The following is a 17,427-nucleotide window of genomic DNA, read 5'->3' as shown; positions in this document are numbered from 1 at the left end:
CAAACGAGAAAGTGCGCTATTGTACAGAATTTAAGCGTAAAATGTAAAAAAAAAATATAACGATAAACCTTCAGGCAGGTTGCGCCATACAGTATAGGCTATACAGTATATATTTAGTCTATCTAGTCATGAGATGAGACAAGGCAGCCTATATGAAGCTATTAGCCTCTATATAAAGCTATTGCGTTCGTTCGAATAATTCTTTTTAAAGTAACAAGGGCTTTTCTTGCTAAGAGACAGCTTAGAAATGTATTTTTCCATCAGCGAAATACGTACCATAGCCTACAAAGAAAGCAGAATTTTATAACCTACTAAGTTGAAAAAGCTTTAAAAACAAAGCAATAAAAAATGAGGTATTTTAAATATTTTATACCACAAGTTTGTTGCTTATTTCAACCCGTGTTTTATTCAAATATACAGTCGTTGTAGTTTGAAATATAGACTAGTAGCCTATATTCAATGGAGGTGCAGGTTCTTGATATTTTATTTGTAACAAAACAAGACTACAATTGTTTAGTCGGAGATAACTGAAAGAAGCAAAACAAGTTTAAGTAATTTGTAAAGCACAAAAACTTTAACATCCCAGATACTAATTAAATGAAAAAAATAATGTTGAAACTATTCCCTGTATAGCCTAACTCATTTTCTTGTGATTACATTAGAAGCTCGCTGTTTCCGCAGTCAGAACCCACAGGGATGATTCTAAGTAATTGTTGTTTAAACCTTTTTCAAATACGACTTAGAGAAGATAATTTCTCAACCGTTTTACTCTCGTTTATCTACCAAAGATATAAATTAGTTTTAAATTTAAAAAGCTTCTAAAAGAAATTAAAATGTGTTTTTATTATATTGAAAGCATATATAGCGTTTAAGGAGGTTACAGGTCTTCTTTCGTATGCTTGTCTGATTCTATTAAATGAGATTTCGTTGTAAAACTATCTGATAAGAGAATAAACAATAAATACTATTAATACTGCAAAAAGTGCTCAATGCCAAGCAAAATAAAACAAATAAAACAAATTACATCAAATATAATTACTACTTACTACTCTCTAAATCCTCTACAGCCGGTTTCACCCTAAAAGGGGGATCATCAGAAGGTCCTTACCCAAATAGAATAACGACTTTTTTTATAATATAATAATATTTAATAGAATAAGGACTTATTCTATTTGAATAACGATCTTGTGATGACCTCCTTTTAGAGTGAAACAGGCGGTAGAGGTTTTAAAGAGTAGTAACTACATTTGATGTAATAAGGGAATATGTGCATTTGTGAAAGCGGAAAAAGCACTTTCGAAAATAGGACATAATTTGCAGAAGTAATTTGTCGTATTAAAGCTTACGCTCGTGGTTGAAGGTTTAGGTTAAGTGGAAGGGAAGGCGAGGAAGCCAATCTTCGTATCTATCTTCTGGCATGTATTAAAGTGTTTTTGCCAAAGACAGAGACGCATGCTCATAAGCGGAGTTGAATGGATAAGTAACTAAGAAATTTACCAAGTGTCTTGCTCAAACACAGTCGCGTGTTGTAAGTAGATGTTGAAATAACGTTTTTCAGATCTTACACACCATCACTATTCCTTCCACTAAAAATGCTGGTAAGTGAAATTATTTAAAACCTTCAAAAAATTTTGCAAATTTGTTTTGGATATAATTATTTATCTTTTCATTAGATAAAATTTTATCTCAAATCTGACAAACTACCATGACTAATAGCGAGAAATGAAGATAGTCGTATTTCAACAAGCTTTGATAAAGAATATGATTATCATCTTTATCAGAACTAGACTAAGCAGATTAGTCACAAATACATCCAAAAACTGTCAAGATTGACCATTTAGTTAAGCTAAGAAGAAAGTTTGACAAAGCATTAAGCCGAAATTTTGTAAAACTAAATATTTACTCATCAATAAGACTTTTACAATCCCTTAAAAAACATTTCATAATCAATCAAAATCCCTTATAAATATATTATTATAGATGAGCACTGTGGTGAAGATTTGTTGCTAAAAAACGATTGTGGAATATGATATAGCCTACCAAAATAACTTTGTAAAAATGCATGACTGTCGTGTGTTCAGTTTTTTTGTATTTTTTTTTCCATCTCGTCAGATGTGCCCAAGGAAATAGCTGAGTGAAATCGTGTTTTGCACTTTTTCAACGAAAATATCAAATTTGCCAAAGTCCTTTATGAAAAAGGTTTGAACCACCAGGGGAGAAACTTTGCTAGACTTTGCAAATGTGTTTATATAAATACCATCCATTGCCTAACAAGGTATAGAAGAGTCATTAGATCAAGTCTTCACTGACAGAGACATAACGGTTGGAAATAGCTAATCTTGAGAGCGATTGAAGGCAACCGCCTTAAACACAAATTCTCCTTTTCAAGGAAACAATCTGTTGCCATTGCAAACAGAAATCGATGGTGTACAAGTGGGAAGATAACTGATTTTAAAAAGATAAGATTGTATACAAAAAGTAGAAACAAAATTTCTCTTTTTAGCTGAAAAACAAGACTGCGTTACCATCATAACTTGTTTCGTTGTATTTTTAGCAACGGGTGCAGTGCAAATTTTCTTTAGAATTATAATTAAGATGGCCTACAGTAGTTTGCATTTACAAAGCTGAAAATACAGAACGTCACCTGATGCTTTTCTCAGTCTAAGCATAACTAGGCTATATTTCCTTTTACTCAGATGATTTCTTGAAAAAAGCCAAAAATTGTTTCTCCCCCAGAAAAAAAAAAAAAATTAAATGTATTTTCAATCTTATTAATCTTCGAATCAAAACTCTCAGCGCATTTAATTACCGCAACCGTTCGTAGCCCATTTCTCTACGCTGTTCATTTATAATTTTCTTTGCTTGAGATTGTTCTCTTCGTCTGAAACAGAAGCCATTTCATGCTAATAGAAGGCAATCACTAAAACTTTGCCAGTTTTAAATGAGCTCATTATTACTATTTTAATTGCAAATTTAATCGCATGATCTTGAGTTGGGCGCGTAACCACTGAGCTAACAGAGCGGACAGTCGATCAAACGCTGCAGCCACCATCCACCACACTGGCATTGGGCTGTCATATTCCGTTGGTATGATGTCTCTGTTAAGTCTCCCTCTCTTTTCGACAACAAGCTTAGCTTACTTTAAAAAAAATGTAATTTATATGTAGCCAACATTTTAAAAATCTCAGCTTTTTGATACTTTTCAAATTTCTTACAGTTGTTCAGCCGAAACAAGACTCAAAGAATAAAAAAAATCATTCAAAACACAAAATGGCCGACGTCTTCAGAAATACGAATTTATCGCCCAAATAATGACGTAGAATAAACTTCATGATTCAAAGATAAACAACAAAAAGTGTTATTGAAGAATTTTACATGTTCTTATAAAACCAGGAAAAATATTTTAAGTCATAAAGTAAAATATGACGACTCTCTAATTATATTCAAGTTTGAGTAGAAGTATAAAATATATAAGGACTCGTCAATTAAGACTCAATCGACGAATTACATGAGCTCTCGGTAGTTCATTTGGATAAAGTTTAGGCTACATGTCATAGAGAGGGCTTCCTCTATCTCATTTAAGCAGAGTTCTCTAATTAAAATATATACTGTAGTTTGCCAAACATCGCTGAATTTTTGCGTGTTTAAAATATTTTGGTTATGTTTATCAATAGAAAATAAATTTCAAACTAGAATAATGGTTTAAAAGTAAAAAAATGTGTTAAGATTTTATTATCAAGAAAGCAATTTATAATTCTTTTTCTGTAAATTGCTCTTTTACCAGCATTTCCCATATAAAACGCTTTCTTATCTCTTCTGTTGAACCTTATCTATGAATAACAATGCTTTAATAATTCAGAGAAATACATTTGTAGCAAAGCAAATTGTATTAGAAAAAATAAATTAAATAAATAAAATAAATACCAAAAGAAATGTCGAATATATGTGGCTGTTTGAATGGAGGAAAATGCATCAATCATATTTTAATGATTTGCGAGTAAGTATCATGTAGACCTACTGTGGATCTTAAGAGTTTTTATCTTTTTTTAACTTACATCATGTGACAAGCATTTTCACTTCCAATAAAGTAGGCTAAGTTATTGCTAATAGTAATATCTTTAAAATTGGTTATTTATTTAGTCTACAGCATTTTGATCATTTCAACGTAAAATCAAAATAAGTTACAATTGCTTTTATAAATGCTATAAATTGAAGGTTTAATGTCTGGCTTTGAGTTTGACTGTTTATTTTTATAAAGCGTATTAATGCAGGAAATGGAAAAAAAAAATTGAAACAAATTTTTGAAATGTGAAATGGTTTGTTTATTCTTGTTTAGTGTTCAAGACTTGTAAAAGTGCTTTACTAACTCGTTACAGGTGCACTGGGGGATTCATAGGCGAACAATGTGAAGAAATTTATATCGACTTCACCTGGAAAAATCAATCGGTGGGAAATATAGAAATCATCATTATCTTTGCTGTTGTCCTATGCGTTGTATTTGCTTCCTTTGTGGTTTGCTTCTTCACTTGGAGGTAGGTGATAACTACAAAAAAAAAAAACATATAGGCTACTTTTAAAATATAAGATCAGCCCTTGCAGATTCAACTCTGTAAAGTTTTGTTTATCCTGTTTCATAAGGCTTCATTGCGATTGATTGATTGATTGATTGAATCTTTATCCTCGGACTGGGAAAGCTTCTTGCAGAGCTTAATCCTGGCAGTTTCGCATACTTGTAGAGGCTTTGAATCACTGACGCAGGCCCGGTCACCGAGATTGACAGAGTGAAGTTTCCGATTGTTGAAGTCTTGTTGCCAGGGAACTATTCCATCCATTAGATGCCGCTGAAAAAACAGTTTCTAAAGCGATGTATAGTCACAAAAGCTTTGTTATTAGCTATAGAATTATGAAGTTGGTTCTTTGAGCTAAAAGTAGTATCTTTATTGCAATTATTTATCATTCAGCTTTACTGACTTGGCAGAAGCGAACAACTGCTGGGGGTGTCAGTAAAACAAACTTAGCCTACAACCTATTTCGCCTTGAAAACTTGATCAGATGTTTTGGTTGATTTCTTCATTAATTTCTATTAAAATAAAATTAACGAAAAAAGGAGTAAATTTTATTATTTTTTGTTTGGTTCTTGGAAGGTAGACGACTGATGATTTGCTTTTTTGTACAACAGGAGACTTAAGTCAGTGAGAAAACGACGCCAGGAGGTGTCTTTGATGAGAAATAGAAGACAATCGAAAGCAACTATCGAAGGATCAAGCGTTATGCCAGGTTGGGAATCGTTCAGTCGAAGCAGCAGTAGCAGTTCTGAAACTGCTACGCAACTTGTGCCTTGCCAAAACAGTCGAACAAATACGATCTTTGAAAAAAATAGCAGCCATCATCTTGAAGTGGGTTTTTCCGGAAGAGCTGAAGTTTAATATTCGCAGTTGTACTGAAGACGGTACTCTAAAAAGCATGCGAGAACAAGCATTTGAACAACTTGCCCGATAGGCCACAAGTTTTGAGAAGAGTTGCTGCAATATTTGAAACTTTCAGGATTGATTTATAACTTACTCTGAATAACATTTTGAAAAAGAAATTGATATCTTATAAACATTACAAAAAACTGAGCTATTGTTATCATCAAAAAGACCATTAAAGATAATCTAATACTTAATCGAAGTTTGTTAACTTCAATTTATACTGTTGTTAGCTATTTTACAACGTCTAAATTAAAGATTAATCTATGCGAATGAGAGCTTTTCACCTCAGGCAAGATAAATTTGTCTCATCAGCGAAGCATAGCCTACAAAGTAGTAAACTTACTTATGCTGTTCAACGAAAGCTGATATATTTATTTCTATTCAAGATTACAATGTTTGTGTGTTGATAGCTATCATTTCCTACGCAAGTTAACTTTCTAGTTAAATGTATACACGATCTTCACTTATAGATAAGTAGGCCTACGCTTTTGTGCAACATTATTTGTAATGAAGTTGTAGCTACAAAGTGTCTATTTCCGCCTTTGGGCTATGCAGATTGTCGAACATTGAGTGCTTCACTGTCAACATTGGTTAGCAGTTTAAAGCCTCCACAAGCAAGCTATGCGACACTGCCGGGATTAAGATTCCTTAGTCCGAGGATAAAGCAAACAATGACCGTAAAGGAAAATGTTTTTATTTTATTATTTATTGCAGAATTTTACACTGAGATTTGTGTTTTGCCAACATGTGACCTTGCTTCATAAAGTTTTCTAAACCACAGTGCCCATATAAGGCTTTTTGCTAAAATGTAGGTTGTTTGACGCCGTTAAAATAAATGCCTACGGGTTTGTGCACATGCAACCTATTGTTACACTACCAAGCTCCTTAAATGTGTTAGCAATGGCAATACGTTACAACTAAAGTCGTTAGTCCCCGTGTTAGAATGATAGTGGTGACAATTTGAATTGGAAACTAACGAAGTTAAAGTTCTTGAGCGCTCGCCCTATTGCAGAAAGACTTAGAAGTCGTTTATTTCTTGAATTTAATGGGCTATTGTAGCTTTAGATTCACTTTTCTGAAATTTATTGCGTTAGAGTGCTCTTTTTATGTTGTTATTTAATGGCCTACGTCAAATCATTTGTGATCTACATTGCAACAACTAAGTTTTTGAAAGTCTGTTGGAAACACTGAGATCGCTCAATAAACTTTGACACAGGCTGTGACCAGTACCGAACCAAGAAAAATATTTTTGTGGGACACCAGAGTTTCGACAAAGCAAATAATTTGGTAGAGAGTATGTACGGGGCTGGCCTGCAGAAAACTTCACCTTTTTTAGTTAGGCGCAATAGGCAATAACCTAATGTTGTTTTGTCTACGTAGACCTAGCCTACATCAAGGATCTCACCAAATAAAAACCTTTAATTAACGCAAGGGTCCGTCAATAGCATAAAAATTCAATAAATAACATACGTAACAAAATAGCCTACTGATTGAAATCAGCAGTTCAGTTTGTTTTTATGACCATCATAACGAAAAACAATATTTGAGAAACACATCAAAGGTCTAGAAAAAGGCAGAAGCGACAAAACGCAAACGTGTTGATACCGAAACAAGATAATCAGTTTAAAATTTGGCACGGTCGCAACACCTTGGAAGAATTTTAAAATTTAGAAAATGAATAGGCTAAGGGAAATTAATTTTCAAAATTTAAGCTATAGACTAGTAGGCTACAACTTAAGAGTAAAAAAAAAGTACACAGTTAGCCTACTATGTTGATTGGCCTTGGCACGATATCAAGACTGCCGAGTGCCTATGGTCGTGAACACTCTTAATGCGTTAGCTCATCATGGAGAAATTGGCGTTGTGTTCACTTTTCTCAGGCTAATTTGCTAAAGGCGTTTCTCAACAAGGTCCTCGATATTAGGTTTGAATTCACCGGAGGACATCAATGTTAATGTTTTTTAGAATTATTTATGAGCGAGCCATGTGGCCTTGGTACGACAGTCTACAGACCTGTCAGCTCAATTTCCTATTACGGTAGGCCAGTTTTTTTTTAAGGTTTGGGTGACCGCTAAGTAGTTTTAAGAGACCGGAAGTTTTTCATTTAAATACCAAAAAATAGCCATAACCACATACAATCAACGCAACATAAAATGAATTATTCGACAAGGCACAGCTTAAATGATTGTGACAGCGACCAAACAGCCTGCCCAACACCGCCGCCAAACAAGTTTGCTGCACAATCAAACAAAGTGTGCTTGTTGGCTTCTGCTTGTTATGTTTCCACACGTAAAAACTGATCATTATGCGCCATAAATCAGAAATAAACATTGACGAGTATCGAAGGTGCACTTCTTTTGTGAATAACTCTTTGATTCAGCTGTTAGCTGTACCTCCACTTATTCTTTTTTCCGGACGTGAACTATTGATCGTAGGCTATATTCGTATTATCGACAAGACATAGCGAGAAACAACCATTACTTTTCTACTGTAGTTGGAAGTCCAAATTTTGGGAAACCGCTGGAGAAATTTGGGGGACCGAAACGGTCCCCCAAAACACCTTAAAAAACACTGCGGTAGGCTACCTTTGCACAAGAGTCTTCCTTTAAAGTTAAACTTAAACAAAAATAACTTTATTAAACAAGAACTGAAAAAAAAAACAGTTGATAAAGGTACTAAAACATTGCATTCGAAGATAAAACTTACGATCAGCATAAAAATATAGGCTACAAATTCTGAATGAAAAATTTAAGTGATACGGATATATAAAAAAAACTGTGAAGAAAAAATAAAACAAACAGAATTTCATAGTAAAAGTGCATGTGTCTTTACTCTTTATGATTTTTAGTTAATATAATTTAAACAAAACTCATGTTAAATAATATTAGAAGCTTTCGCTGAAATGCTGTGCAAGGCAAAGGTAAAGCGTATTTTAAAGACTGCAACATGGAATAAAAATTCAAAGTGGTCAATACTCATGCAAAATATCGTAGCTGATGTTTGCCACAAGACGCAACGGATGAGCGAAGTCCAGACAATCTAACACAACCTTGAAAGAGCAGAATCCACATCGCAAAAGATAATAGCCTAATTTAGCTACAATTACATGCAATTTGTTTCAACGCTGGAGTTGGTTTCTTACGCTAGCACAGTGAGGAGCCCAAGAAAGAATGCGATTGTCAGAGTGCTGGTGCAGTATTTAATAAAAACTTCCTGTTTATAGTATCACAAAAATCAGTAAATCTACATTAAAGGTTAACCAACAACGGAAGTATATTGTAATAAATGATACTAGATCAACTTACCAATAACAGTAATACAGTACCGTACAGGACATTTAAACAACTATCTGAGGAGTGGCACCTAGTGGATGCAAAAGTTTACAGTAAACACCACTTCAACTACAAGCAGAAACTTTAGTTTGTCGCAATCGATGACCGGCCTGCGTTTGTGCTTAAAGGGATACTAAAGGAAAAACCTGACTTGGCGATTATACACGTTCTTTGTGTTTAACACGCTACCATAAAACGATTTTCAATAAAATTTTGCCCCATTGCGGTCTGATCAGCATTCCGCGCGTGCCTTTGCCAGAGCTTTCAAAACGGGAATGGGCGTGAGCAGCGAAGCGTGCGACTGTACAGTCTACGTCACTATAGACTAGCAATCAGCTGATCGAGCAATAGTTGTTACTGCGGGCGATTTAACTGTAGGCTATTAGTATGTATGTATGTACATCAAAACAGCAGATTTCAACATAAAAATATCAGACAGTTTGCTCAAAACATCAGATCTGATGTTAAAGCATCAGATGTGGTAACGTGGCTTTTGTTATTGCTGCCGATAATGACGTATTCTCGAGCAGTGTTTCCACTTTTTGGTCATTTTGAAAAAATTAAAAATAAATGAAACATTGAACTTTGGGCCTTGCCAGTGCCATTGAAAACATTTTTTTTTCAGTAATTTGTTTTGAAATGTATTCTTGAATGTTCAGTTTACACACTTTAATGCTTAATTCCCGTTTGAAAATTTCATTTAGTATGCCTTTAAAGCCTTTACAAGCAGACTAAAAAAGCAGCCTTAAGTTTTACAACCTTTCTAATATGACAGATTAAATATTTCCTTGATCGATCAGAAAGCAGGCCTACAATACTTTTTGAAAATTTATTACTACTCACCCTGCTTGTTCCGAACAAGTTTTGATTAGAGGAATACTGACTTCATGTACGTTACTATTGCAACAGTTTAGCTTAGTGCAGCACTGAAAAAAGAATACCACTGTGCTATGTTTAATAATGTAATACTGAATTGATTGCATCAATCAAAAAACCCGTACACTCTATCGGTGTCAAACCAATTGTCTTCTTTGGAAATAGTTTTGTTTTTCTTTGCGGGAGTTTTCACAGTGGTTCGTGAAGCCGTGTGCTTCCAGGATGGTTTTGTCGAAGATTTCATCTTTTTACAAGACTGAATAGAAAAATATTAACTTGTAAAAGCAGTGGAGCTGTCATTGTGAAAGAGAAGAACACAGAACGTCTCTCTTCGTGAAGTAACACCAGAAAATTCTGTTTAACCTACCTTTTATTTAGCTTAGATCAGGGGTCACCAACCTTTTTTGCATGCGGGCCACTTTGACACTAAGGAGAGCTGTGGCGGGCCGCACTAATAAAATTTTAGGTAGGTTGACTCTTATGCTAGAAAACAACGCATTTCGTACCATAGGCTATCCAGCGTTACATGTTGTTAATATTTATCTTAGAATACCGCAGCAACAAATTTAGTCGAACAAAGCTACTTCCAGGCCAAGTTCCTTTAATAACACTTTTGACTTCTTTAACAATATCTAATAAACGAGGCCACTTGTTTTGCGCACGTATAGCGAAGCGGGCGGTTTCATCAGAATAGGCCTATTCATCGCCAAGCAAGAGTGGTGTTGTCACTTCGCTTCGCAAATGATATCTTGCAGTTAACAGCTTCCGTAAACAAGGAAATGTTGGACACATTGCAATAGTACAGGCAACAATAGTGACCTGCAAACCTATTAGCGAAAAATAGACTCCAATAACATGGAGAAAGAAACCAGGCACCATGAAACAAACGCTTGTGGAAATCACCGAAAAAACGTTTCTATCGTAACTCATGAACAGTGTTCCTTATAAAAAAGCAATGAGTTGGTTTTTCATCTTTTTTTGTTGAGAGTCTATAAAACCGCCTTTCTTTGATTATTATTAGACAACTATTTATTATGGCAACTTTCGTAATGGCGTTTTACGTTGTAGCCTACTCTTTCTACTGATTACTTTGCATATTAGACACAGGTTGCTTTACTTTTGTTAGAAACAAAAATGTAATCATTCGTCCAATTTTCATTAAAACTTCTGCCTTCTTCAGTTAATTTGCGCTTCCTACTGTTAGAATGCAACATTTTACTGCGGGTCTGAGCAACAGTAGCCTAACTATTCCACTTAACAACACCCGCTCTACCTGTGCCCGAGATTTCCAAAAAAATCAAAACGATTATAACGCAACAAGGAGTTTTCGTCCATGTTTTACAACTGCCCGGAAGCATAATAATTCCACTTTGTACGCGTTTTAATAAACCACTGGGACAGTGTGGCTGGACATCGCATTGGAATAACTGCGACCCCCAGCTAGAACTACAATCTGATTGGTCGGTCGGTGGAATCGTATGTAAAGCGAAAATATGCTTCCCAGAAAGCGTTTTTTGCCTTCATGCTATTTAACTCAAGAAAAGTATTTTTAGTTATACTTGTACGCTGATACCTTCTGCGGGCCGCACATAACAGCGTGGCGGGCCACATGCGGCCCGCCAAATGGTGACCTCTGGCTTAGATTGTCAGAAGCATCACTCAGTGTTAGAGATGTGAGTCGTTTTTTGTGCTCGTTTTTTAAATAAATTTGTTTTTTATGAAAAAAAAAACAAAAATAAAAAAACGATTATTTTTTTACACCAACAGTCCAACATTGTCCAACAATCTGTCTAAATTTAAATGTTGGAACAACATTTGTACTTTTGTTTCTCTGAAATGTTTATTCTGAAATAATCAAGAAATTGATAAGTTACCAAAATAAAACTTCGTCACTAAACTTTTCATTAAAATCTTCTTTTGACTTCACCGATGATACGTAGTGTGAAAAAATAATCAAAAAAGGTATGGCGTTTCACACTAAAATTGGAAAATTCAAGTTTATTAAATTTAAATTCAAAGAACTTAAATTTGTCAATTAAGTATGATACTGTCTACTTTTTTTTATCGTTAAGTTAAACTGTATCAGTCGACTAAACTGCACATTCACCAATTAGACTTTAAAGAACATCATAATACTCTATAGTCTATATAATACTCAATACTCATCATAATAGGTTATATGCATGAAAGAAATTAAAGGAATAAAAGAAATAAATAAACTGAAAAAGGAAATTTAGACAAGCAACAAAGAAGGTTGACTGTTAACATGGTCACCACTGGGACCGAACAGTCCCCATCCTCATCACTGGTAGCACTTGAAGTTGGGTGGTTCATGGATACCAGTTCATTGATTCCCAGCGTCAACTGTCTGTCTCGCTAAAAGGAAATCCTTTACCTTATACTGCAAACCCAACTTACCTTGGAGTAAAACTTGACCGACAGTTGACCTACAGACCCCACATCGAGTCACTCCGTGCCAAGGTTACCTCGAGAAATAACCTATTGAGAAGCCTCGCAGGAACAGGATGGGGAGCCCGAGCACCAACCTTGCGTACAAGTGCACTAGCCTTGGTCTACAGCTCAGCCGAATATGCCACAGCTGTGTGGAACCGTAGCAGACACACAAAAAAGATGGATGTATGCATTAACGACACCTTGCGCATCATCACTGGCTGTCTCCGCCCCACACCTACTGCTTATCTGCCAACTTTGGCTGGCATTGCTCCTGCTCATGTCCGTAGGGAAGAAGCCTCTCACAAACTGGCTTTGCATGCAAGACTCGATCCTCAACACCTTCTCCACAGTCACTCCAAAAGATATGGACCACTCAGACCTCAACGCCTGTCATCAAGGCGCCTATTCCATCGATATGCTACACAGCTTGTGGATAAGAACTTCAGCTGCATGGAGACATGGGCCCAGGAATGGAACGAGCTGCCACATATCCCTCCCCAGTTTTCAGTTATACCAGCACTCTCCATCCCTCCTGGAGCAGACCTCTCAAGAAAGGCATGGGTCACATTGAACAGGATCAGATGTGACGTTGGCTGCACTGGAGCTAATCTATTTAGATGGGGGTTGCATAATACGCCGATATGTGTCTGCGGAGCGGTAGAACAAACAATGCAACACATACTTCACGAATGCCCCATCTTACGGCCCCCAAGTGGAATCATTGGTATTCGACAACTGGACCCAACTACCGTATCATGGCTGCACGATGAGGCATTGCCAATCTAAGCTACTACAAGTCAAACGAGAGAAGAAGAAGAAGTTCATTGATATAGTACACTATATATTAGTTACCGTAACGTATTGCCTATACCGTAATTTGTGCTCATTTTAGTGCATAAAATGAGCTAAAACTCTGTGAATATCAACAGTGAACACCAAAACCCAATCCCCTATTGAATGTAACAACCTTTTAAGCAACTTCTATGTGCAGATACATACATAAGAATTATGCGATGGCATTGAAGCTCGTATCGGCGTGCTATGGCGTGGTGGTGGCTGCCGTGGTCTGGAGTATATTTCAGTAGAAACGGGCATAGCAGAAAATGATTCATCAAAGTCGCTCGATATCTTTAACACAAGACATTGAGAAATTAAATAAATTTAAGAACAGCAACCATTAAAATTTTTAACCAACGTGATTCAAATTAGTGCAAAAATAAACACAACACTATGCCGTAGTACAGCCCATTTACAAATTCATTGCAAGATGTGCCACACCAAAACTAGATTATGGAAGTCCAAAGATGATTATGAAATATGCTTGTCCGCCCCGATAGCTTAGTTGGTTAGCGCGTGACTTCGTGAACGAAGAAGCTTCAAGGTCAAGCGGCGCTGGTTCAACTCTCGGGGTGTGCGCTTGAGCAACGTATTCTAAGGACTGCTCTCTATTCCGCGGCACCTAATGAATGGAATAATTCCCTGGCAACAACACTTCAACAATCGGAAATTTTACTTTGTCAATCTCGGTAACCGGCCCTGTGTCAAAAGCAATTACAAGTATGCGAAATTGCCAGGAATTACCCCTCAAGGCTTTGTCAGTCCGAGGATAAAGATTCAAAACAAACTAATCATATCGGCTGTGATTTGAAACCACAAGCCACAGAAAACAAAATCTACTTTGAACAAAGTGGTTTTAACGCTCTTTAAGCGACGTGAAATTTTTAGGACCAACAGTTTGTAACGGTTTCACAGACAATCGCAAGTTTGTAAAAAGATGGAAGAATAAAAGTTTATAAAAAGAAATAATTTGTCGTAAAAACGACACCACTCGATCTAATCTTAGAATCGTATGAAGCTCACATAGCAGAAGTACATAAACGTCATCAGTAGAAAAAAGATACACTTTGATGTAACCTTTTGTACTTACATCATGTCCTGTCAGTGCCGTGAAATGAGGACGTTTATTTCGCTTTTTTGCAGAACCAGTATGAATGAGTACTGTGGGCTATAAATAAAAGTAATTATGTCAAACAAGTGCAATCGTAAAAACAACTAAAACGTTCTGTCGAAAAATGGCAGTGACCTGTTTGAGTGGCAGTGGGTCAAGCAAAGGGTCGCGACCCAATACGGGTCTCTAAGACTTTGCGGATTGGCGGTGAAAAGTTGTACAGCACTTACAATTACTTTTAGCTAAATGTACAATTAGTTGTATTTAAGAAGAGTTTGGGGATAGTCAGGCTGCTGGCTGTGTGCCTCTCACGTTAAATATCAACCAACAATATTACGCTTTGACGTTTTCTATTGAAGTTCAAAGTAGGCGTTTTTGTCCAGTGAGTCGTTATAAAGCAGGAAGAATTTGAACTCTAATATCGCAGAAAACGACAAAACTTTAATACAGTATTTAAGGTGAGGCACACAGCCAGACTATCGCCAAACTCTTCCTTAATACAAAAAAAATGGTTCAGTTACAGATCTAATGCATTTCTTGTATCTGGGGCTCAGTATCGATTTTGCACTCATTTCTCTCGGGGTTACATTAATTCAGTAACAAAGTATGAAAATTACCTTCTTTTTAGCGGATTCTTCACATTTTATTAGTAGTTTATCTTCGGCGCCATTGAGTTTACCCTGTAACTTTTGCAGTTCAACTAAGTGTTCCACTTTGAGGTTCTCAACCATTTTCTAAAAACAATTCAGCAATTATCAGCAGGGCTTTGAAGCTGGTATAAAAATGAACCTGTTCCAGTTTCAGCGCTCTCTTCTATCAGAGCATAACTCCAGCTCCGAATCTTTTTCATGCCACTTTTTTTTGTTTGTCGTATCCAGGCTTACACCTGGTGGTTGAAGATTTAGATTAAGTGGACGGGAAGGCAAGAAAGCCAATCTTCGTGTCCACTGTCCACCTTCAGGCATGCCTTTAAGTGTCCTGCAAGGACACTCCTGGCAGGACACTTCATGCCACTGCTTCAGCTTCATTACCGCATTTTCTCGAATAATATACGACTTCATTAATAGTTACCCTCGATCAGTAATCACCCCAACTTTAAAGTCTTACGAAATAGCAAACTCACAACAAATATTCAACAATTAAAAGTACCAGCCAACAATTAACAATTTTGTGATGCGTTGCTGTTAAATTAAATCAGCCAATAGCATCTCATGAAAATAATTGGAATAGGAGCTGTCTATCAAACAACTTGCTCCAGCTCCACCTGCATTTTACATACAGCTCCAGCTTCTTTGGAAAATGCAAAGCTCCGGGGCTGCGGCTCAAGCTCTAATTGTCACTATACTAATGACCAGCAGGGATGGATCCAAGGGGAGGTGTGCACCCCCCAAAAATTTCAAACTGCTATTATTTTAATAAACTAATGGTATTGAAATCTACTAGTATTACTTTATATTTTGATAGATCATAGCATTTTATCTCAGCATGTAACGAATTGATGCTGTGTAGATTATGTAATGTGTACCAATGGAAATAATCATGTGTTTTGTACTGCTCATGTTTTTAAACTTTAGAATATTTCCCAAAATTTCATCACGTTTTTGAATTTTGTTATACCATAAGTGTTTTTTATTCATGCTTGTTTTTAAGACTTGATTTTTCATGCACATTTTCTCCGTTTTCAGGTCTTTATTAATATTAAACAAAAAGGATGCAACCTAGTTCGTACCCTAAACAGTTCGAACCCTGAAAAGATTGAGAGAAAAAATTAAAAAAGCCGAAGTCGCTGATCACAGTTTCAGCAAACATTTTAAAATTTTCCCTCTGAAAAGACCGAGAGAAAAAGTAGCACAAAGCCGAAGTCGCAGTTTCCATAAACAAACAAAAACTCAGGATCATTACCGGAAATTTTAAAATGTTTGCGGAAACTCCGATCTCAACCCTAACCCTTTTAAAATGTTTGCAGAAACTGCGATCAGTGACTTCGGTTTGGAAAACTTAGGATCATTACCAGAAATTTTAAAATGTTTGCGGAAACTGCGGAAAAACGGAAACTGCAATCAGCGACTTAGGCTTTGTTCTATTTTTCCTCTCGATCTTTTCAGTTTGTTTGTTTGCGGAAACCCGATCAGCGACTTCGGATTTTTTTAATTTTTTCTCTCGATCTTTTCCTAACCTTAACCCTTTTAAAATGTTTGCGGAAACTGCGGAAAAATGGAAACTGCGATCAGCGACTTCGGCTTTGTTCTATTTTTTTCAATCAACCTTTTCAGTTTGTTTGTTTGCGGAAACCCGATCAGCGACTTCGGCTTTTTTTAATTTTTTCTCTCGATCTTTTCCTAATCCTAACCCTTTTAAAATGTTTGCGGAAACTGCGGAAAAATGGAAACTGCGATCAGCGACTTCGGCTTTGTTCTATTTTTTTCAATCAACCTTTTCAGTTTGTTTGTTTGCGGAAACCCGATCAGCGACTTCGGCTTTTTTTAATTTTTTCTCTCGATCTTTTCCTAACCCTAACCCTTTTAAAATGTTTGCGGAAACTGCGGAAAAATGGAAACTGCGATCAGCGACTTCGGCTTTGTTCTATTTTTTTCAATCAACCTTTTCAGTTTGTTTGTTTGCGGAAACCCGATCAGCGACTTCGGCTTTTTTTAATTTTTTCTCTCGATCTTTTCCTAACCCTAACCCTTTTAAAATGTTTGCGGAAACTGCGGAAAAATGGAAACTGCGATCAGCGACTTCGACTTTGTTCTATTTTTTTCAATCAACCTTTTCAGTTTGTTTGTGGAAACTCCGAACAGCGACTTCGGCTTTTTTTAATTTTTTCTCGATCTTTTCTGGGTACGAACTGAGGGTATGAACTGTTCAGGGTACGAACTAGGTTGCACCCAACAAAAACATCTGTATTAACAACATGAATGCTTATCAGTATGCCAAATACAGCAGAGACACATTTTGACAGTGCCACACTGATCGACCTCCTTGAATGAAAATAGATTTCAGCAGCACCCCCCCAAAAATTAGAGGCTGGATCCATCCCTGATGACCAGTTATTTTACGTTCAGCATTTTTTAATTTCTACTAATATTAAAACAAGACCAAACAAGGATCATGAGATTTGCAAATAGAGAAAAAAATAAAGGTTCGACAAAGGTGGTGATAAATGAAATTGGATGAAATACTTTACAGCAACATTTCAAACACATGCGGATGGGATAGGCCTTACTTTACATTGCAACCATGAGGAGCAGACCTACGACAACCCTTTAAAGCGTTCACAATAAGGTTCCTTAACTGGAGGTAAATGTATCACTTGAAGGTAAATCATGAACCGGGAAAGATAAAC

General features: G+C 36.2%; 2 protein-coding genes across 2 annotated transcripts in view; one reads left to right on the top strand and one right to left on the bottom strand.

Moving 5' to 3' along the window:
• Positions 1 to 3,860: 3,860 nt before the first annotated feature.
• On the top strand, positions 3,861 to 6,700 carry LOC145783538 (uncharacterized). The gene is made up of 3 exons (XM_082595437.1): positions 3,861 to 3,997; positions 4,377 to 4,532; positions 5,180 to 6,700. Exons 1-3 carry the CDS (start codon positions 3,933 to 3,935, stop codon positions 5,424 to 5,426), a joined length of 468 nt encoding a protein of 155 aa, XP_082451563.1. The 5' UTR covers positions 3,861 to 3,932; the 3' UTR covers positions 5,427 to 6,700.
• A 1,444-nt stretch (positions 6,701 to 8,144) lies between these two features.
• LOC145783187 (uncharacterized) overlaps positions 8,145 to 17,427 on the bottom strand; it is a 29,326-nt gene continuing 20,043 nt past the window's right edge. The window contains exons 17-20 of the mRNA XM_082594985.1: positions 14,699 to 14,815; positions 14,061 to 14,138; positions 13,133 to 13,261; positions 8,145 to 9,935 (exon numbers count right to left, since the gene is read on the bottom strand). Coding sequence (XP_082451111.1) covers positions 9,786 to 9,935; positions 13,133 to 13,261; positions 14,061 to 14,138; positions 14,699 to 14,815 — 474 coding nt within the window. The 3' untranslated portion in view covers positions 8,145 to 9,785. The remainder of the gene's footprint in view (positions 9,936 to 13,132; positions 13,262 to 14,060; positions 14,139 to 14,698; positions 14,816 to 17,427) is intronic.

This window comes from Aplidium turbinatum, chromosome 14 (genome assembly GCF_918807975.1).
Source record: "Aplidium turbinatum chromosome 14, kaAplTurb1.1, whole genome shotgun sequence".
Taxonomy (NCBI): Eukaryota; Metazoa; Chordata; class Ascidiacea; order Aplousobranchia; family Polyclinidae; genus Aplidium; species Aplidium turbinatum.
The sequence above is the reverse complement of the archived record's forward strand: the minus strand, read 5'-3'. Positions and strand labels throughout refer to the sequence as shown.

What these genes read in the sequence shown, in the direction of transcription:
- LOC145783538 (XM_082595437.1), top strand. Translation starts at nt 3,933, where the DNA reads ATGTCGAATATATGTGGCTGTTTGAATGGAGGAAAATGCATCAATCAT. An exon ending in CATATTTTAATGATTTGCGA is followed by an intron (nt 3,998 to 4,376) that starts GTAAGTATCATG and finishes AACTCGTTACAG; the next exon opens with GTGCACTGGGGGATTCATAG. An exon ending in GTTTGCTTCTTCACTTGGAG is followed by an intron (nt 4,533 to 5,179) that starts GTAGGTGATAAC and finishes TTTGTACAACAG; the next exon opens with GAGACTTAAGTCAGTGAGAA.